Below are 22,818 nucleotides of genomic sequence, written 5' to 3'. Positions count from 1 at the left end.
GGTGGGCCAGACACCTAACTTCTCTGTGCCTCTATTTCTTCAATGGCGAACAGGGACACTAGCAGCCCCCACATCCGGGCACAGTGGCCTGAAGGTTAAAGGCAAGGGCAGCACGAGACCTACAGCAAAAGCTCTGAGCAGGGAGAGCAGGGAGCTGCCCAGAGAGTTCCACCACCATCTCCCCTCTGGCCACCGAGGAAACCGAGGCTCATGGTGACCTGGCCCAGGTCTGTTGGACTCACGGTCCTTCTCATCCCCAAGATCAGAGGGCTGCCACCAGGGAAGGAGCTGGCCCCTAGACACAGCCCAGGAAGCACACAGGGAAGGATGCCCTGGGGACTTCGGTATGTTATTGCAAAGAAAAATTTATTGCTATTTGAACCCTGCTTTCATGCCCCATTTCCCAGAAAATGAGCCACGGGAGACACCAGGAGAGGGAGGAGACGATCCTTCTTGCACAAAACCCACTCCCTCGGATGCTGTCCTCAGTGAGGGTGGCTGGGGGCCAACCAGGGGGCCCACCCGCAGAGTGGCAGAGGAGGCATGTTGACCCTGCGGACGTTGAGCTCTGTGGCAAAGGTCCTGGCCTTCTGGTAGAAGAGGAGCGATTTCTCACGGTCCAGGAGGAAGTTGTGGGAAATGGTGGCCGGCCGCGTGTAGATCTTCAGCTGTGCCTTCTTGTTGCCCAGGTCCACGGCGGCTGCCAGTGCCAGCTGGTAGTACTCAAACGGGTCCTGAAGGGGACAGGTCATGCTCAGCAAAAGGGGGACTCGGAGCCCGTCTTCCCAGAGGCCATTCCTCTCTCCAGGTCATTCCACATGTCCAGCCAATGCTGGCTCACCCCATGAGCCCCGAAACCTGTTACACTGCTGTGGTCTCAGCTGCAGGATGTGGGGACGACCCTGACACCCCTGGAAGCCTTCCTGACTGCCCCTACGCCCCACTCACCCCAACCGTCCTGCCCCAGTGCCACCCTCTCCGCAGGCAGTGGCTGCTTTCCCCATGGGCTGAGGTCAGGACAGATCCTGCCTGCTCTGAGAGTTCCATGCAGGACCCGTGGCTCCGAGCCACAGCAGGGGCACAGCGTTGAGTGACCCAGGCTCCCCTCTGGCCCCTGTCCATGCTGACCATTTCCAGGCCCTCCACGGGACAGGCCAGGTACAAAACCATCTCACAGGTGTCCTCTCTGGCAATGTTCCCTGAAATATTGATGGAGTGTGACTCCCCAGACATCCACTCCCATTTTCAATGCGTCTTTGGCCCAAACTCACCATCCCTGGGTTGGGATGCCGCCTCCCAGACCTCCTCCTTCACCCTCCCATCCCCCACCCGGCTTCTCCCCGGCGCCTCCTCCACATGGGGCCACCCAAGGAACCTCTCTAAGACCCATGCCTGGCCTGTCCCTCTTTACCATCTCAAGATGGCTCCCAGGGTCAAGGACAAAGTCCAAGATGCAGCAAGTCCATTCCCCCACTGCCCCGCCCCACACACGGAGCACGGGCGTGAGAAGGCCCCGAGTCACCGCCACTGCTCATCCAATGCCCCCGGCCCAGCCGAACACTGGACTCTGTGCTGGGTGCGTGGCTGAGCCTAACGTCCTTGCTCCCAGTCTGAGGGACCTGGGAGTAAACACTGACCACACGGGGTGGCCCGGGCTGTGGCAGAGGGAAGCCCAGGAGCCTATGGGGGGCCCAGGAGGCCCCAGACTCAGCCGGGGGTAGAAGGCAAAGGCTTCCTGAAGGGGTGGGGGCATCCCAACTAAACAGGAAGGAGCCAGCCAATGCATATGTCTCTGTGTGTGTCTGTGCGTGTGTGCCTGTGTGTGCGTGTCCCTGTGTGTGTGCCTGTGTGTGCGTGTGTGCACCTGTGTGTGTGCGTGCCTGTGCCCGTGTGCATTTGCGTGTGCATTTCCATGTGCCTGTAGTGTGTGCAACAGCTAGTGAGTGGCAGGCTGAGCCAGGACACACCTAATCTTCCCTATTCCAGGGCTCACTCTCACGTGTACACTAAAGGGGACCCCATTTTAGAGGCAATCGGCAAAGATGCCCATTTACCCCTGCCTCTCTGCCAGCCTTCCAGGCCCCATGCAGCCCGGCGTTTTCTCCTACTCCTCTGGGCCCTGGGTCCAGAGCCTCCTATACAAGGAGGGTGTAGCCTTGGAAAGACAGCCGCCCTTGGCAAATTCCAAGGGGGCCTCCCTGTGGGAAGCTGGCCTGCGCTGACAGCATAGTCACGATGACGCCCAGAGGGCTGTGCATGGGAAGGAGGTGAAGGAGGCCTCTGCCCCTCAACCCCAACCGTGGACTTTGGCCTCTCAGGTACTACTTGGCCCTTTCCTTCCTCCTGGACAGGCGGAGTGGGCGGCAAGAGAGATAAAGAGACCAAGAGAGATAAAGGCCTCTTCTGGGAGGCCCGTCCCCCTGGGTCCCAGGCGAGCCCCTGAGCGGTGAGTAGCGTCCCTCTGGGTCTGACACTTGGAACCTCCCTGTCTGGCTGGGACTTGGGAGGCCACATGGACCACTTCTGACCACCAGGTGTCGCCAGCACTGGGCGGGGGCCTCCCGGGCAGCCCCAGGCCTGCGGTGGGGGATACGGGCCGGGGTCTTAGGGCTGCCCCAGCTCCTCATGTTGTTCTAAGGACCCCAAGATCTCGGTCCCTGGACTGGAGTGCCCTGGCCCCTCAGCCCATAAGGAGCACTGATGCGGTGCCGGTGCGATGCTGAGGAGGGGCGGTGCCTGCTGGGCACAGGGGTGGAGACATGCCAGGTCTGAGTCTGACAGTCCCAGCTCTCCACCCCTGCAGGGCTGGGGGCAGAGGGAGCACAGCACCTCCGCTCCAGACAGACCCGACCCAGCAAGGCCTCAGCCTGGCTGGCTGGGGCCCCGCCCCACTGCACCTGCCCTGAGCTGGGGTTTCCCTGGACACTGGTCCCACCCCACCCTTCCTGGGTGATGTGAAGGTTCAAGGTGTCTCGGGACTCCAGGAAGGAGTTGCTCAGTGCAGGCTGGCACCCTGGGCAGGCTTCCTAGAGGAGGCGCCAGGATTTGGGTTGGATCTTGCAACGTGGATTCAATGTGAGGATGACGCCATCCTCCGAAATGTCCTTCTCCCGACCCTGTTTTGTTAAATGCAACTTGACACTTGACTGTCAAGACTCAGTTTTGGTGTCACCTCCTCCAGGAGGGTCCCCCTGACTACAATCCCCCTTCTTCACCCAGAGGCCACCATTGCCCACTCATGTGTCAGCCTCCCTGGCTGAGACTGAGTTCTTGAGGGTAGGGCCTGGCCAGCTTGGGAGCTGGGTTGTATCTGCTAACATTGCCGGTTGCTCCAGCCACGTGCAGAGCTCCAGGGAGGCCACTGGGCCATTCCTAAGGAAGGCTGGAACCCAGGCCTCTGGGTCTGGGTAGAGATCCCACTCCAAGGGGGCCGGGAACACCCCGAGCCCTGCCCCTCCCCACCCACCTTCAGGTCATAGAAGATGATGTCACCGAGCACCAGATACACCTTCACGTAATAGAGGGTCTCCTCGTCGAACTCCAGTGGCGAGTTGCAGAGCTACAGGGCCTTGAGGTAGAAGTGCTCCGCCAGCTTGCCCTGGCCCAGCTGATGGTGCAGGGCGGCCAGCCGGTGGTAGGCCACGTGCTCGTTCAGCCGGTCCCCTGGGGTGCAGGCCAAAGGGGCAGGTGTGAGGACGCGGCTCCCTGGGGCAGGGAGGGCACAGGCCCCTCAGGAGCAGGTATGCAGACCCCAGGCAGCACACCCGGCTTGCCTCCAGGCACCTGCGGTCGCCTGGGCAGCTCTGGCCAGTCCCTTCCAGGTTCCCAGACTCACTTTCCCATCTGCAAAGCAGAACTAATAAGGCCTGCCCCTGTCTACTGTGAGGCTTTGGCAAAGTCGGACTTGGATGGCCCAGCTCTGTGCCTACACAGAGCCACCTGCCTTTGCTCACTGGTTTTAACCAGGGGAGCCCAAAAGCCATGCAGTCCAGGTGCTCCTGGGCACCCCGGCTCCAGGCAACCCACAGACGTGACATCCGACTCCACCTGCGTGTGTCACAATCAGAGCCCCCTACTATGGGGAGTCAGCTGCACACCTACTGTGTACTGGGCCACGGGGCACAAGGTGCTGGGGCATGCGGCCTGCCTAGGGTTCCCTGTCTCTGGAGGGGGACAGATGACCCTGGCACAGCACCAGGGGATGCCCAGCCTTAAGGGGCAGACTGCTGGAAGGGGAACTGGGATTTTATCAGCCAGAGAGCCGTGTGGTTGATGAGGTTGGGAAGGGCACAAGAGAAAGGGAATGTGCCACTCAGCCTGGCACATACAGGGACCAACGAGATGCCTGGCATGTCTGGAAGGCAGAGGGCACACTGGGCGGCCCTTGTGGTCAGCAGCGGGAACAGGCAGAGGAAACAGAGCTCAGTCAGGCAGGGAGCTCTACACTGCCTGAGAGACCTCAGGCCGTGCCCCACAGCCAGACAGGGAAGCCAGTTGGGCAGATCTGCCTGCCTGGACAGGAGACCAGGAAAATCCAGCCGCTGTTTCAGCTCCTGCCCTGCAGACCTGGAGGCTGGGCTCTGGCAAAGTGTGGGTCCTGGCAGGGTGGGGGCTCAGGGGACTTACCCAGAGTGATGCTGAGTGCTAGGGCCATGTAGGCAAACTCCAAGCCATCCTGGGGCTTCTCCAGTGTGGCCAGGAGTGCCACCAGCTTGTTGCACAGCTGTAGCTGCAGCTCCGCCTTGCAGTTGCCTGTAGTCACTGCCAGGGCCAGGACCCGGTCCTACCACACAGGGAGGTGGGGTCAGGTTTCCTGCAGCACCCACCTTGCCCAGCGCCCTCCTCAGAGCTCAAACATGTGCTTGGAGCTTCCCACGCCCCAGCTACCCCTGCACCTCCACACAGCTCTGTGCTCTGGGATAACACACAGTTCAGACACCCAAGTTGGGGGCTGAAGAGTCACCTGAGGCCCATCCAGCTACACCCAGCAGCCTCAGACCAGCCTTTCCCACCTGGGCACCAGGGGTCTGACTGGGGGGAGCCAGCACTCCTCTCTACTCTAAAAACACCACATTTATCTGTGCCCAGGGCTGAGCCACACCGTGAGCTCAGAGGAAGGGAGAAGCCATCCCACTTCGGGGTGCAAGCAGACCTGGGCCTCCCACTGACATGCTGTGTGTCCTTTGACATGTCCCTGTGCCTCTCTGAGCCTCAGTTTCCTCATCTGGAAGATGGGGACAGAACTTCCAGCTCATGGTTGCTTGAGATCATCAGGTACAAGGGTAGAGCCATTGTCACATCCAGGCCCCAAACGTTTGTCCCGGGCAGGGGCATGGTCAATATCATTCCCGGTGTGACCACTTGGAAACTAAGCATTTGCATGGGTGGCCCCGCCTCCAGGTGGGAGGCCTCTGCCCTGCCACACCTGTGCCTCAGCCCTCCAGGTGCTCCCCTGAGGCCCACCCACATCAGCCCACAGGCCAGCTCACCCGGTAGAAGGACACGGCTTTCTCCCGCTCCCAGGCCCCATTGAAGAAGATGTTTCCAGCTGCCTCAAACAGCTCCAGCCCCAGGTTGGGGTCGCCTGTGTACAGGATCACATTCTGTGCCACCTGAAAGGAGACAGAAGTTCCCTCAAGACCCAAATCTGGCGAGGTGGCCACGCCCACCTTTGCAAGCCTCCTTCCTCTCACACACTACAGGTACACCTGAGCATTTTCCAGACCCTGTGCATTAGGGCTGCCCCCACCACTGGCATGAGGACAATGAACTGATGCACCTGAGTGCCAGGAGGTGACTGAGCAGCTGCAGCCCAGGAGCCCGACACCTGTGAATCCTACCACCAGGGCTAGGCCTAGCCCACTTCCCCTGCACTCAAACCAGTCTCCGTGGCCCCCAGACTGCTGGGAGCCCATCCCTTGGCTCCTTTCTGGGTTGCCACATCCCTGCCACATCAACAGTGTTTGTGGGTGGGCCTGGTCCCCTCTTGGCCATGAGCTCTTGATCCCTCTCCTCAGCTCAAGGAGGTATATAGCAGGTGCTCAATCATGAAAGCTTCACCAGGCTTGTGGGCTTCACAATTTGTTCCAGATCACACTGTGTTTGGGAAAGCCTCTGAAAACAGCCACTATGATAGATTCATTTTGTCAGGAGATGTGCCACGTGTCGCTTGGAGCAAGTTCTTCTGTGTGTTAACTGAGTGGTCACATTATTTGAGCATGTGCTGTACACCAGCAGGTGCTGGGCACTGTGAGGGGCCGCGCCTCTGCCCTCAGGGAGAAGATGCTGGCCACTGGGGGAGGATGTGCAGGAACCAGTTGGAGGGAGGGAAAAGGCACACAACAGGTGCTCAGCAGTGGCTTAGGAATGAGTGGATGGATGGATGAATGGATGAGGAGATGTAGACACATGGATGGATGGATGGGTGTGTGGATAGATTAATTTTGGGATGGATGGATGGATGGATGGATGGATGGATGGATGGATGGATGAATGGATGGATGGACGGATGGGTGGGTGGATGGATGGATGGATGCACGGATGGGTGGGTGGGTGGAATGATGTGTGTATGTCTGCATGTATGTATGGGTGGGTAGATAATGCATGGATGGGTGGAGGGTAGATGATGTATGTGCATATTGATGGCTAGATGGTGGATAGACGAATGTATGGATAAACCAATGGACAGATAGATGAATGGAGGGATGGATTAATAGGTAGATTAGTGGGTGGATGGATGAATGATGGATGGATGGATGGATGGATGGGTGGATGGATGATGCATGGATGGAAGGACGAACAGGTGGATGGATGGATGATGGATGATGGAAGCATGGATGGATAATGGAAGCATGGTTGGATGATGGATGGATGGATGAATGGATAAATGGATATGTGGATGGATGATGGATGGATGGAAGGATAAACAGGTGAATGGATGGATGAATGAAGGATGAATGGACGGATGGATGGATGAACAGGTGAATGGATGGATAGACGGGTGAATGGATGGATAAAAGGATGGAAGAATGATGGATGGATGAATGGACAGATGGATGGACACATGGATGAATGGACAGATAGACAGATGATGGATGGATGGATGATGGATAGATGGATGGATGGATGATGGATGGATGGAAGGATGAACAGATGAATGGATGGATGATGGAAGGATGGATGGATGAATGGATAAATGGATAGATGGATGAATGATGGATGGATGAAAGGATGAACAGGAGGTGAGTGTGATGGATGGATGAATGACGGATGGATGAATGGTGGATGGATGGAAGGATGAACAGGTGGATGGATGGAAGGATGAACAGTTGGACGGATGGAAGGATGAACAGGTGGATGGATGAAAAGATGAACAGGTCGATGGATGGAAGGATGGAAGGATGAACAGGTGAATGGATGGTTGGTGGAAGGATGAATGGACGGATGGATGGATCAACAGGTGAATGGATGGATAGACGGGTGAATGGATGGATGATGAATGGATGGATGATAAAAGGATGGATGATAAAAGGATGGATGGATGAATGGACAGATGGATGGATGATGGCTGGATGGATGATGGATGGATGAATGGATAAATGGATGGATGGATGGATGATGGATGGATGGATGGAAGAATGAACAGATGAATGGATGGATGATGGAAGGATGGATGATGGAAAGATGGATGGATGATGGGAGGATGGATGGATGAATGAATGGATAAACGGATGGATGGAAGGATGAACAGGAGGTGAGTGTGATGGATGATAGAAGGATAGATGGATGATAGATGGATGGATGGATATATCAATGAATGGATAAATGGATGGAGGGATGAATGATGGATGATGGAAGGATGGATGGATGAATGGACGAACAGGTGGATGGATGGTGGCTGAATGAAGGGATGATAAAAAATGGATGAATGATGGATGGACGGATGGATGGATGGATGGATGGATGGATGAATGGAAGGATGAACAGGTGAATGGAAGGATGAACAGGTGAATGGAAGGATGAACAGGTGAATGGATGGATGCTAAAGGAAGGATGGATGGCTGGATGGAAGGATGAGCAGGCGAGTGGATGAATGATGGAAGGATGGATGGATGATAGATGGATGGATGGATGATGGATGAATGGATGGATGGAAGAATGAACAGGTGAATGGATGATGGATGGATGATAGATGGATGGATGGATGATGGATGAACTGATGGATGGAAGAATGAACAGGTGAATGGATGATGGAAGGATGGAAGAATGGATGGAGGGATGGATGGATAGGTGAATGGACGGATCATGGATGGATGGAAGATGGTTGGATGGATAATGGAAAGATGGATGGAAGGATGGACGAACAGGTGAATGGATGGACAAAGAGGTGAACAGAAGAATGATGGATGGATGGATGGATAGAAGGATGAACAGTTGGATGGATGATGGAAAGATAGATGGAAGGATGGATGGATGGACAAACAGGTGAATAGATGGACGAATAGGTGAATGGGTGGATGGACAGGTGAATGGATGGATGATAAAAGGATGGATGGATGATAGATGGATGGATGGATGGAGGGATGGATGATGGATGGATAGATGGATGGATGCTTGGAAAGACGAACAGGTGAATGGATGGATGATGGAAGGATGGATGGATGGATGGATGGATGGATGATGGATGGATGGATGGAAGGATGAGCAGGTAAATAGATGATGGAAGGATGAATGGATGGGTGGATGGAGAGTGAACAGCACAGGGGTCCTCCTGCATCCCTTGCCACTCACCTGGATGTACAGGTCCACCAGCTCGCTCTGCCGCAGGATGTAATAGATCTTCCCTGCTTGCAGCCAGGCATGCGCCTCCTTCTCTTCCTTCTGAAGGTCAATGAAAATCCCCAGACTTCCTTGGTGTAGTCCAGAGCGGATCTGCAGGCCCTGGAATCAGACACAGGTGTCAGAACAAGGGCTCTCATCCTCCTGGAACCAGTCTGCCTCCTCCCGTGGGTCTGGTGACAGATGAATCTGGAATGTGCGGACTGGGAACGGCCCTCTTGTGTGTACAGTGTTCTGCTCTTCCCAGGCTGCTGGGAGGGCCAGGGTGAACACACATGGCATGGAAAAGATGAGGGACATCCTTCAGAGGGAATCGAGCATCATGCTGCCCTGTGGCAGGAGCAGTGTGCTAGTCCATCTCCCCTGCCTCCCAGACATGGCCTGTGTCTTCTCCAGATGCACCAGGAGCCGTTAGTGTCCAGGGGCTATCTGGGCCGATGGTTCTCAAGGTGTGCAGGCATCACAGTCACCCGGAGGCCAGTCCTTATAGCTTGCTGGCCCTGCCCCCAGAGCTTCCGGCTCCACAGGCCTGGGGCAGGCCCTAGAACTCCCACTTGCCACAAGCTCCTAGGTGACATGGATGCTGTTCTACGGGTCCAGGGACTACACTTTGAGAAGCATGGCTCTAGCACACTGGCCCATTTTCCTTCTGTGAACCTGAGACCAAGACTGGAGGCAGTCTCCCGGGTCCCCATGGAATCTGGCTCCTTCCCTGCTCTCTCAGTAAGTCTGACACTCGAGGGGGTGTGACTGCAGCAATGTCACTGGGCCCTGTGGGTGGGGTGGCCAGGGCCATGGTTACCCCACCAGGTCAGGATGCTTGGGGGAAGCCGAGTACGACACATATGGGACGTGAGACCTTGAAACCCTGCCACAGGGAAGCAGGTGACACAACTGGCTCTGTCTTCTGTGGGAGAGAAGCCACAGGTGGCTGCTGTGGTCACATTTAAGGGGACAGATGAAGGCCAGGAGTGAAGATTCGGGGCAGGCAGAGGTCAGATGACAAAAGCCACCTGACCATAGTAGGAAGAACAGCCCAGAGTGCACGTACTGCCTCTGCTGGGGTTGAGATGACCTTTGACCCAACAAGGGAGGCTCAAGCTGGGACTCACGGGCCAGCAGCAGCCCTGGGACGACCCCAGGCCCACCAGCTCAAAACATCTGATGCCAAGGAACCAAATGATCAAAAGGAGAGGGGCTGCTGGGGTCCTGGGCCAGCTTCCCTGTGCCCCCCTCCCTGCCCTGCCCGCCCCCACCTCCACCACTGCAAAACCAGCCCTTACCGCTTGGTGCCCAGGGACAGGTAGAGTTGACTGATGGTCTCCAGGAGCTGCCCCTCCAGCACTTTGTCGGCCACCTTGCGGGCCAGGGAGAGCTGGAGCTCATGGTAGATGACACACTGGGCCTCACTGGGCATGACGGTGCTATAGAAGTAGCACAGCCGGTGAACGGCCCGCAACTGGCCTGGGCAGAAGACAAAATGGAAGACGTTAGTCTCCCAGCATCGAAGCGAGGCTGGCTCGGCTCTGAGGCCCCTGCGCCGTGCTTGCCGCTTTCACACCTCTGTGAGCCTGGGCCCCATAGGCGGGGAGACTGAGCGCAGACAGGCCATGCACCCGTGCCAGGGCAGACGCCGAGCACACAGTCACATGGGCACACCTTGGTGCAGAGGCTCACGGTAGAGGCCAGCCTTCTTTACAACTCCCAGGGCCGAGGTCCTGGCCAGGCTCGGCCCCTGCACCAGGCCATCTATTTCTGCTTCACAAAGCCCCTCTGGCCAGGACCAGGGCCGCCTTCAGCCTAAGCTGATGAGGCCAGGGGCACAAGTAGCCCCTGTCGCCGATGGAACCCTGAGAGAGCAAAGCCAAGCGTCATGTCTGCCACACACGGCATCATGTTGGGGGAATGGGGTTCAAACCCGGGCCATGGCGTTCCCACACATGCTTCTCTCATGCAACCAGGCTCCCAAACCACATGCTCACTGGCCTCTCCCAAAGCCAGGGTGCTGGGAACGGTGGAAAGTTTCTGATTTTCTAGTGCCAGAAACATTCCGGAGATTAACACAGGAAACCAGGTACGCCAAATGGACATCTGTTACACATGCCACCCAACAACAGCTGAATACACAGTCCTCTCAAGCACCCACGGGTGCGGAGGTCACACAGCAGAAGAACAACAGAGGGAAGCATCATCAGGCTTTGAATATGTTTGAACCAGAGATGGCAAATAGGCTGCAGCCAACTGAAAACACCAGAGATTCATGGTGGCCACCTGAGGGGTTGTGCTCTTAAAAATCAAAAATTAAAATTAAAAATTAAAAAATTAAAAAAGGAAGGGGTCAAGAATCCATCAGGTCTGACTGAGATGTGTATCAGTGACTAACACCCCATATGGCAAAAGTACTCCGGTGCGCTTTGGGTACTCTCAGCTTCAGCAGTATTCAAAGGCGTGTGCTTCCCTAAGACTAAGCCACGGGAATACCCCCCTCCCCCACCAGCAACAATGCCAGGAGAAACATCTCACATGGATTTGGCTAGAAATACAGTTGTCTTTAACAAATTAACACTGAATACATCCTGACTTATTAGAGCCTGCGAGAATGACATTCTCAATGATAACAGTTATCACTATAATCTCCAAACATCTGCAATCCTGCAAGGAGGAACTGTGACAGCGCAGGCCACATGTCCAGACTGCTTCCCAGACTGCCTGTTACAGAATAAAAGAAATGAAACCCCCCTAAGAATGTCTTCACTCACATTTAGCCAGTTGTTCCTTTTTGTGCATCTCTGTGCTAAAATGCCCATTCTTCCCCACAGCCTGAAGTCATACGCTAAAATAAATGAGACTCACATGAAGCCAGAAACGTGCAGATGCCAAGGAAACCAACACAAACGAAATGGGCTGGAGAGTGTGGCCAGGAGGATGGTACTTCCCAGGAAGCAATTACTTCATCTCTGCCCATGAAGCAGGCAGCTGTCACTGTCCCCCAGGCCCATGCCAGCCACTCGAAGTAGGTTCTAACCAAACTGCCTCCAACAATCAACGTAAATACACCACACAATTGGCTTCTGAAAGGACACCTTGTAACCAACAAGAAACTGTAAGCACAACTTTGAAAAACTGTGCAAATAAAATCCTTGGGAAGGGATCAACACTGCCACATTTTGACTCAAATACTGTTTCGTGGTAGCACTGCAATAATTCACTGAAACAAAAGAATGAATGAGGAACATTATATAAATGAATATAAAAGAATGAATGAAGAATGAACATTATATAAATGAATGTTTATATAGGAATCAGAGGAAGCATGACTAATCATTTAAAGAAATAGGTCAAGAAACTGCTAGGTTCAGATGCTACCGTGAGACACTGTCAGGGCCTTAGGCAAATTCACTTCTCTTGGTCCTGTTTCTAGGTTCATCAAAAACCAGCTTTGGACTAGGGAATCTGTTGCTTTCCAATGCCTTCCTTCTGCGATTCCAGCCCAGATTTTAGGACTGCTCTCCCATTTGGTATATGAAAGCATTTTATATGAAAGCATTTTCTATGTGTAATAGCAAGAGTACATTTCTGTGTTGAATGCGGTTTGGGACCTACTCTATGAGGCAGAATATCATCATGTAATGTTAAGCATGACGACAAGGCGCACTCTAGATAAGGATAACACATAAGACGTGGCCATACACCTGCGCGTGCCTGGCAGGGAGATGGGGAAGTCTCATTTAATGAAGCCGGGGTGCCTGTTGCACCTTAACATCCTCAGTCCACATCAAGTTCACAACGTCCTTCTGACATCCAACCACAGGTATCACATACTTTTCCACACTTTCCACCCAAGATTAAAATATGCAGAGCACTGTGATAAAGACGCCTCCATCCCCAGCATGTGGGCTCTCATTCTGTAGAATTACATACTTTCGGGGCAAAATGGTGACCAGGTTGTAGCGGCAAGCAAGACTGGGCTCCGTGGGGACAGCAGGCCCTGCAGCAGCCACCACTCCTGTCACCACAGTCTGATGCAGCTGCAGAGAAGCTGTGGCTGAGGCCATTCAGTTTGTGAGAGAACCGCACAGGAGGGAAAAGCTAGGGAAGGTAGGGAAGAGGGCAATGTCAGGCTTCTGAGCCCAAGCCAAGCCATCGCATCCCCTGTGACTTGCACGTATATGCCCAGATGGCCTGAAGTAACTGAAGAATCACAAAAGAAGTGCAAATGCCCTGTCCCACCTTAACTGATGACATTCCACCACAAAAGAAGTGAAAATGGCCGGTTCTTGCCTGAAGTGATGATATTATCTTGTGAAATTCCTTTTCCTGGCTCATCCTGGCTCAAAAAGCTCCCACACTTAGCACCTTGTGACCCCTACTCCTGCCCACCAGAGAACAACCCCCCTTTGACTGTAATTTTCCTTTACCTACCCAAATCCTATAAAATGGCCCCACCCTTATCTCCCTTCACTGACTCTCTTTTAGGACTCAGCCCGCCTGCACCCAGGTGATTAAAATGCTTTATTATTCACACAAAGCCTGTTTGGTGGTCTCTTCACACGGACGCACATGACAGGCAGGTGCAGAGCCAGGGAAGGATCTGTGATGAGAACAGAAAGGAATGCACCTCCCTGTACACACACTCGGATTTTATGACAATGTGGGTAGGGGGCTGGACTGGATGCCTGAGAACATTCCTCCGAGTACCTTTGCTGATTTTCTAAATATTGGTGTAAAATCTGAACTCAGAAATTTTTTTTAAATCGCTTCAATCAACATCTTTGTCTGGTGCTCAGCATCATGTCTACATGATCATCTAGAAAACCAACTTCAGTTCTAAGGCTCACGTCCTCCTACAAAGTCCCAGGGATTTTACAAGGGAATGCACCTCTCATTCGCATCAAGAACACACATAACTACCATTAAAGAAATGCTTAATTTGCTTACACAATTTTTTAAACACCCAGATTTGAAATACAATAGAGAAGACAACTTTTTGATAGCTCTGCTTTGCAACAGGGAACTGCAGGTAGAGAAAATAACCTGCCCTGATTTCTAACCAGTCAACCACCTGTCTTCCCTGGCTGCAGTAGGAGCAATCTTTCTGAGCTCAGGATGAAAAAGAACCCAGCTGGTTAAGGGACAGATAATCATCAGTTCTCAGCAGGCCTCCCGGGTCCCAAATCTCCATGTGATACGTGGAAGTAAAAAGCTATCAATGACCAAGCATCTGAACGCTTATCCCACCTCCCCATCTGCTTCTCCTGCCATGCAAATATAAAATTAATAAGCCTGCTATTAGAGAACAGAGTTGGTGCTGCATCTGTCTTCCTAAAATTACGGATAATTACCAGCCCACAATGGCTTCTAATCAGATTTGAGTGATCCCTTAGACAGGAAGCTAAAGTGCCTCAGCCCTAAACTGAGAAGAAAACTGAAACTGGAATGTTCTAGGTTTGATTTTTTCCCCCTTGTTCTAAAGTTGCTGTTCCCAAATCTCCTTCTACTGTCTTGTTTATAAAATGTATGAGAAACAAGGAAATTTAAAGACACTATAGAAATGGCCACTTTTTCTAGGTACAAGCTTTGTGAACATGATTTTCAGCTGCTGGGCTTTTTCTCCACAAACTGTGAGCCTGGAGTACATTTTCTCCCTCGTGGTTACACATTCAGAGCCAGGGAAAGTGGCTTTAGCAATAAAGAGGGGAGTGCAGTGAGAAGTGACCGGGCACTGAGAAGGGCAGACAGGGACTCCACCTCAGTGGCCTGCAGCATTCCTGGGCCTCGGCCTTTACTTTTCTATCTGTACAAGGGATCTAAAGGCCCGTGATTCTAGGCCACGACAGCTCTTCATACACACATACGCAAACATCACACGCCTATGTGAAAAGCTGTGACACTTGGCTGATTTCCTGAAGAAGTTATCTTGTATCATTTCTACTCAAGTACTCCACCTCCTTCCAGACAAGTATCTGAGGATGATGGCCTATCCCACAGCAATATGTGTAACCTCTCCTGCTTACGATCCCCATTCACATAGCATTTTCCAAAAGCATTTGGTGTGAAGTGACAGAAGAAAGAAGAAGAAGGTTCTTTCAGCCCATTCATTCATTCATTCATTCATTCAACAAATATTGACTGACTATCTACGTGTCAGGCACTGGTGATATACCAGGGAACATATAGTTTTGTAGGTAGAGACAGACAACCAAAAAGCATGTTCAAGAGTGATCAATGCAGTAGAGGAAATACACCAGAAAGTAGGAAAGAACAATACCCCTAGCCACCCTACACTGGGGTGATGCTAGCGTTACAAAATGGAAACAGCGGCCGGGCGCGGTGGCTCACACCTGTAATCTCAACTCTTTGGGAGACTGAGGCAGGTGGATCACCTGAGTTCAGGAGTTCAAGATCAGCCTGACCAATACGGCAAAACTGTCTCTACTAAAAACATAAAAATTAGCTGGACGTGGTGGCACACACCTGTAATCAGAGTTACTCAGGAAGCTGAGGCACAAGAATCACTTGAATCTGGGAGGCAGAGGTTGGAGCGAGCCGAGGTCGCGCCACTGCACTCCAGCCTGGGTGACAGAGCAAGACTCTGTCTCAAAAAAAGTAAAAATAAAAATAAAATGTAAACAGAGAATAAGATACCAAAAGAAAGAACATGAACGATTAATTGTAACAAAAGCCTTTGTAAGCTGATACTTTCCTTCCTGGATCCTTGTACCTTACAAATGGAAAAAAACGGCGGGTAGGGGTAGCATCAAAATGATGGTGATGTTTTAAGATGGCTTTGGGTTTCAGATGTCTGACAGCCATACTCATGTACTTCAAGGAGAAAGCTCTAGCTCTATAAGCCATCTGGGCAATGGTTTAATGTCTTTTTTTTTTTTTTTTTTTTTCCAGAGGGTTTTTAAAATACAGGAAAACGTGTGTGTTTATTTGGCTGCTCTGTGCCCGCACACGTGCAAACTGTCCTAACAGGTTTTTCCGTGTTTTCCTGAATTTGCCAGCTTGCCATAAACAGGCTTCCATGTCTTAATTGTCTATAAGTAGCACAAACACCCAAAAATGCAAATCAAGACAAGCTGTCCCTTCAACTGCTGCTGCCATGATGACAGCGAGCGACAATTGGCCAAATCAATACGTGGAGACTGAAGCTGTCTGGCAGACAGCACAGGGTCCACTGCTTTTCCCATAGCATTTAAAGAAACAAGCGGAAACTGCTCTCCACACAGGACAGACACGTCCTTTGTCCTTTGAATAAATGCTGCCAATCCCCAAAATACTTTCTCCATCACACTATCTATATAGAATTCAAGTTCCTTCCAATACCATAAGTAACGCAAGTGATAGACTATGTTTAGCCATAATGACCCATTAGCATTCTTTTTCCTCTAAAATGTTGAAATAATAACATTGAGTGTGCACTCACGAGGTGCCAGGCTCTGAGTTTGATCTCGCTGAGTTCTCATTGAAATCCGGTAAGATCAGTACCATATTCTCTCATTTTTCATAGATGAGGAAACTGAGGCATAGAAAGGCTAAGTAAGTTGTCCATGGTCACAGGTTATTTAGGAACTTTTCTCCAAACTTTCAAAAGTTAACTACTGCCACTATTACAAATGAGTTTCTATTTGTTTGTTTGTTTTGGTTTCTTTTTTTTGAGACAGGGTCTTGCTCTGACCAGGCTGGAGGGCAGTGGCGTGATGATGTTTCACTGCAGCCTCGACTTCCCGGGCTCAAGTGATTCTCGCACCTCAGCCTCTCCACAGTAGCTGTGATTACAGGCATGAGCCACCACATCTGGCTAATTTTTTAATTTTTATTTTTTGTAGGGATGGGGTTTCACCATGTTGCCCAGACTGGTTCCGAACTCTGGGCTCAAGAGATCCTCCCAGGTCGGCCTCCCAAAGTGCTGGGATTACAGGTGTAAGCCACAGTGCACAGCCCTACAAATGTGACTTGTACAAAGTCAGAGCAGTGAGCAGGAAGAGAACAGAAACTTCAGTGAGTCTCCTGGCTGTTGCAACACCATATCCCTCCTCCATACCGTAATGTGTCTACACCCACCAAGCTCCTAGACGTTGAAGGCAGGCCAGCTCAGAGACGAAACAGCAGTCAAGAAAGAGAAGATGCAGACATGCGTCTTGATTTCAGCTCGAGCGTGCATCTCTCCCCTGCAGCTGCACAGGCAGAAACCAGGGGCTGTGAGTCTGAGGCAGTGTGTTTGGTTCCTGGCAGGTAATCTTTTGGGAGACCATCCCATACAATTAGTGTTACACTTCTCAAAAAGGAAGTGTGACTTTTATAGAAAAATCTATTCCATTTGGGAGAAAGGTCTAATAAAACCCCAAAGGGTAATACAACAACAAATTAAATTCATCTGTCCAAACTGAAATTCCAAAGCCCTCTGGGCACACGGCTGCTTTTCTGAGCTAAAATTCAGCTCCAGCTGAGAAACAGGTCAACTTTCCTAAAAAGATTTCTTTTTCACATACCTTCAATAAAAATTCCTTTCCCTCACTTGTCATTTTCCAGATTTAATGGCTCTGTTGGCCTTCCTCTTATTTAGACCATGAGCACTGACTGCATGTCTGCTACGGCTGGGACTCCAAGGGAGGCACCCTAGGGAACACAGATGACCGCAGCACAGCGACACCCTCAAGGAGCACACATGGGGAAGGCAAGATGATACCATCACAGCCTTCACACACAAACGAACTTGGCATCCATACCCCGTCCCATTTCTAGAAAACAACGATGCTGAGTCAGTAACATTTACCGAACAGCCTGCAGTGTGGAGGCAGGCACGTGGGGGCTCCATGCGGGGAAGAGCACCTTCATAAGGGGGCATGCAAGCAACGTGGAGGCAGGAGACACCCCCACGCACAAGGGCCAGCCCGGGGGCCTGCAGAAATGCCCATGCATCTGGGAGGACGGAGAGAGGACAAGATACTTAAATGCTCCAAAATGAATAGAAGCCTCCAAAGAAACTCCCCCAAAATGGGGCAGGAATTTACAAAAGACCAAACCGAGCAAGCGCAGTTACCTGAGCAGAGCGCCACCAGAGCGAGCCATCCAGGAAGAAACAGGGTCACTAGAAGCCTGAGCCTCTACTCCCAGCTCTGCGACTCATTCACCCTATGACCTTGGTGAAGGCTCTTAGCTTCTGTGAGCCACAAGAGAATCATGGGAAAACAGAAGATATGAAAACTGCTCTGCCTTTTTCACAGAACTGCTGAGGGAATAAAATCAGATAATGGATATTAAAATTCTCTGTGAATTACGAAGCGAAATACAAACGCATGACATCATTCTTACCATTAACAACAGCACTGTCAAATTAAGAGCAGAGTTAAGACCACAGCATTTTCCACCCCCCCGACTCCCGAGAGAAATAGTGAGTCCAGCCGATGTATTTGGGCAACCCCAGTATCTAGGCTTTGAGAGCCTCAAACAGCTCATGAACTCTGACAGTATCGCTCCAGCCCAGTGCTCACTAAGTTCTCCAAGACAGCCAACTGACAGAAAATACTATAGATTTTTCAGCTGGGCTTGAAGCCCTCCAAGCTCCCAGCACAGCTCAACAATGAAGAAGAGGTTTTCTGCCACTAGACTCAAAAGCTGGCTTTTGTAGATTCCCATAGAAAGAACATTCAAGGCCAGGCGTGGCGGCTTATGCCTGTAATTCCAGCAATTTGGGAAGCCGAGCCAGGAGGATCACCTGAGCTCAGAAGTTCAAGAACAGCCTGGCCAATATGGCGAAGCCCCATCTGTCCTAAAAATACAAAAATTAGCCGGGCATGCTGGCGGGCACCTGTAATCCCAGCTACTTGGGAGGCTGAGGCAGGAAAATAGCTTGAACTCAGGAGGCTGAGGTTGCAGTGAGCTGAGATCATGCCACTGCACTCCAGCCTGGGTGACAAGAGTAAAACTCCATCTCAAAGAAAAAAAAAAAAGAAAGAGCATTCTTTTTTGCTGATGTTAAATTTCCTGTGCTAAACACAGAGAAATCATGCAACACTGAAATCCTGAAAAACATATCATAAAAAGCATTTAGTGACTGAAAAGGTATTCAGTATAACCTGTAACAGTGAGTTCCCCTCCTCTTTCCAGCCAGATCCACTAACGCTGTGACCCTTAACAATGCTTTCACTACCACAGAGGAAAATTAATAGGACCTCTTACCCCTCTCAGCTGACAGCTAAACCACTGCTTCTCCCTGGGCTCACTAAAGATGGCCTTTACCCAAAACCAGGCTGCAACGACCCTGTAGATGTTGACTAACAATTTCAAAATTCCCATATTCTTTGTCCACTCCTAAGGAAGATGAACTGAAGCCAGGTGTCTCCAAGTCAGAACTAACAGAGGCCTTAAACATCAGATGGCCCATCCCCTTCTTCGACAACCGGGGGATCTAAAGCTGAGCTTATGGAAGAAAACAGCCTGTTTAGTAACAAAGCGAAAACCAAAGCCTAGTCACTTAACCTCTGGTCCAGAAGTCCTGTGACAATCCAGCACCCATAAAGGATGAGTCTCCCTAACCAGAAACTCCGAAATCCACAACTTTTTCAGTGCCGACGTGACGCTCAACGAAATGTTCATTGGAGCAGCTCAGATTCTGGATCTTTGAATTCAGGATGCTCAACCAGCAAGTATAATACAAATATTCAAAAATCCAAAAATGTAAAAAAATCTGAGACACTTCTGGTTCCAAGCAGTTTGGATGAGGGATATTCAACCCGCATTTTTTTTTTTTTCCTCTAATGAAGGAAATTAAAAACGAGGCCCAAGCAAAGTCATTCAATCCATACTAAAGTCATTCAATAGTTTAATTAGTACCCATTTAAAGTTAAGTGCTACCCACAGATATTTAAAAGGATGAAAACATACATGCCTATAATCCCAGAACTTTGGAAGGCCGAGGCAGGAGGATCACCTGATGTCAGGAGTTCAAGACCAGCCCGGCCAGCATGGTGAAACTCCATCTCTACTAAAAATGCAAAAATTAGCCAGGCGTGGTGGCACACACCTGTTATCGCAGCTACTCGGAAGGCTGAGGCACGAGAATCACTTGAACCTGGGGGGAGCACGTTGCAGTGAGCTGAGGTCACACCACTGTACTCCAGCCTGGACCACAGAGCAAGACTCTGTCTCAAAAAAAAAAAAAAAAAAAGAAAATTAATTTAAATTGTGTTTTCACATGGAGCCCATGTTCCCAGAACACAAGCCCTGCTCTATGCTCCAAGGGCACACAGGGTGCCCCTTTATCTTAATACTCACCACATTCCATGGCAGGCATTGGCATGTGTCTGTCCATCGCACTAGACTTCCTGTGCATGAGGCAGGGATCATATATTATTACCTTTCTGTCCCCAATGTCTGGCCTAGAAGACACTCAGTAAATGATTACTGAACTAAGTCAGATACTAAGACATTTTAAACTTGTATTAACAAAATTGATTCAGTAAGTCTGCCAATGCAGCGTTCATACCACACAGCTTAAATCTCAACCTGCGGATTTATCTTGTGTTCTGCTAGATTATCACCTATTAACATTCAGGAGGCACCTAGTATGTGCTGGGCATTACTAATTGCTGGGGACCTAGCACTCACAAAACAACATTCCTTGTTCAAAGAGAAGTTCTAGTATAAAGAGGAATAGGAGGAACAGGCTAGATTGATGAGAGAGCTAAGAAAAGGACAGGGTGCCGTGGGAAGCACCTGGTCTTGTCTGGATGGTACACAGTTAACGAAGTCTGAGTGCTTCATATAGCATAAGATCATCTCCTCCAAAGAAGCTAATGAAGCTTTGATTCCCCAGTACCAGAAGTCACCACAAAGGTGCCCACAGCCACATGCTTAGTGTACGAAGTGTAACCAAACAAACAAACAAAGCTCCAACTTCCAGAGGCAACGGTCCAATTATGAAATCCTCTGGCTACGTTCAATTGAAATTCAAGGTATTCAAGAGGCCAATATTTAAGTGATAAATTAACCCAACCACTTAAAACTAAAGTAGTCTTTGGTTCAAGGGGTAAGGGTATACTACCTTTTACAAATTTATTAGCTCCTAATATTTACATTTAAATATGATGATGGTGTAATAATAACTTTACTGAGTAGTTACTATGTGTTAGGCACCAAACTAAGCACTTTACACACACATTTGCACGATCCTGTGAGATGATAATGACCCCTTGTCATCCCATTTCATAGATGAAAGTCAGGTTTATATAAGCTTAAAAACTTGCCCAAATGACACAGCTAGTTAGCAAAACCCAGGCAGCCTGACTCCATAGGCCTTGTTTAAAGAAGTAATATTTATAAACTGTCCAGCACAGCTGTGGTACAAACGAGAGTTCAATAAATGCCTAAAGGGTACTTCATACCCAAAATCGTTTCCCGCCAATCAAACTAGACTTACTCTGGTTCTGCACAACCAACTGTCAAATTATTGTTCCATGAAGAAAAAGTGGAATGGGTAGAGATCAGAATAGAGTGAATAACTGGTAAATATACTTGATGACAGGTAGTAACAGGATGTGGCATTTAGGCTATTTCCACATTTGTTTGCATAACACTTTTTCACAGTTCTAAAGCACAAGAACCATTCTAAGCTGGTGAAAGCATAAGGCATGTCTATGATCCAGGACTCCAATTCACTGTGGATCAGTGGATCTCAACCTTTACGGTATATCAGAACCACCTGGGGATTTTTAACAGCACTATAGCTGCGCAGGCTCCATTCCTGCAGATTCTATTTCAACTGGTCTGGAGTAAGCACGCATGTTTTTTTCACAGCCCCCCAGATGCAGCTAGGCTTGCAAACCACTGTCCAAGTTGCTCTCACACTTCTGCTCAGTTCAACACGCACTCACTGAGATTCTAAGCACGATGAATTGGGCTAAGTTAACAAGTCAGGCTCCACTCCCTAATAATATTGGCAAAGAAATCAATATCAAAGATTTATTCCAGTCCAAACCAAATAAGTTGCCGGGTGAAAAAAATGCCCTGGCAGTTTGCCACACAAAACAACTTCCTGTATCTTCCCGGTCAGTAGCCTAGAGACTGACTCTGAGCCATGAGAATTCAGAATCAGGGGAAAATGCCAGTCTGAGGCATCTGCCACACTCCTAGCACACCCCCAAAAGCGCCCAGCTACATTTCACATCCACTGTCCTAACAGGGGTCGAAATAGGGAAGAGCAGTGCAATACAGAAAACAGAGCCTGCTGGGTGGCAAAAGGCTAGGAAATACCAGTCCTAGCCCTGCTACCAATCGCTCTGGTCACTTCTCTCTGGTCCTGGTGTGGCCAACAGTTACACAAGAGGGTGAGGCATAAAAACACAGATGTCAGGCAAGCTCCAGCATCCAAAATACATAGAAATTAAAAAGCATTAAGGTGATATCAAGGAATGTATGCCATCAACCAGAAAAGTAACTGAAATATTCCTCTTCCCTTTCTTAAGAAATCAAAAGTGGAAGCAGAAAATTGAGCAATCAGCCTACCAAGTTGACTGGGGCAACAGAATACACTCACGGATTCTGTTCACAACAGCGGGGGTGACAGACCAAAAGGAGAACGGCAGAGCGTCCCTCTCTCCTCTATACACCCATGCCACCAGCACGTGAGTGCGTCCACATGCAGCGCCCAGTCTCCTGTTCCACTGACGCCAGCGTCCACTCACCGCAAGCATAATAAGTGCCACATGTGCTATGATGCTCCCTCATCTCATCACCATAGACATCCCTGCTGGAGGTGAGTATGTGACAGATGAAAATCACGGAGGCCTAGGGAGGTTGAGACCCGCATTCCCACTGCGGTGAGGGCGTGCTTGAGAGGGACCCCACGGCTGGCCTCTCCATGCCGCTCTCCTCAGTAATCACTCCCAGACCAGAGCAGCGAGGGAGAATTTTCTTCCTCTCACTATTTTCAGCCCCTTGGCTGACACAGCATTCCCCAGAAATCTATTGAGTTCT

General features: G+C 50.5%; 1 protein-coding gene across 4 annotated transcripts in view; it reads right to left on the bottom strand.

Moving 5' to 3' along the window:
* Positions 1-347: 347 nt before the first annotated feature.
* The window catches only part of LOC139361110 (SH3 domain and tetratricopeptide repeat-containing protein 1-like), a 43,171-nt gene continuing 20,700 nt past the window's right edge, over positions 348-22,818 (bottom strand). For 2 of the 4 annotated variants that reach the window (XR_011618654.1, XM_071089596.1), the window contains 6 exons: positions 10,122-10,302; positions 8,791-8,940; positions 5,490-5,612; positions 4,627-4,783; positions 3,467-3,663; positions 348-734 (listed from right to left, as the gene is read on the bottom strand). Coding sequence is in view for 2 of the 4 variants with exons in the window: in XM_071089596.1 (XP_070945697.1) it covers positions 5,597-5,612; positions 8,791-8,940; positions 10,122-10,302 (347 nt within the window). In the remaining 2 variants the exon portion in view is untranslated. Of the gene's footprint in view, positions 735-3,466; positions 3,664-4,626; positions 4,784-5,489; positions 5,613-8,790; positions 8,941-10,121; positions 10,303-11,597; positions 11,858-16,905; positions 17,019-17,333; positions 17,776-22,818 lie in introns of those variants that run through there. The other 2 variants (XR_011618655.1, XM_071089597.1) reach the window with 2 other exon arrangements.

The sequence above is a fragment of the Macaca nemestrina genome, assembly GCF_043159975.1.
Source record: "Macaca nemestrina isolate mMacNem1 chromosome 8 unlocalized genomic scaffold, mMacNem.hap1 SUPER_8_unloc_4, whole genome shotgun sequence".
NCBI lineage: Eukaryota > Metazoa > Chordata > Mammalia > Primates > Cercopithecidae > Macaca > Macaca nemestrina.
Note: the sequence above shows the minus strand (reverse complement) of the source record. Positions and strands in the feature narration are given on the sequence as shown.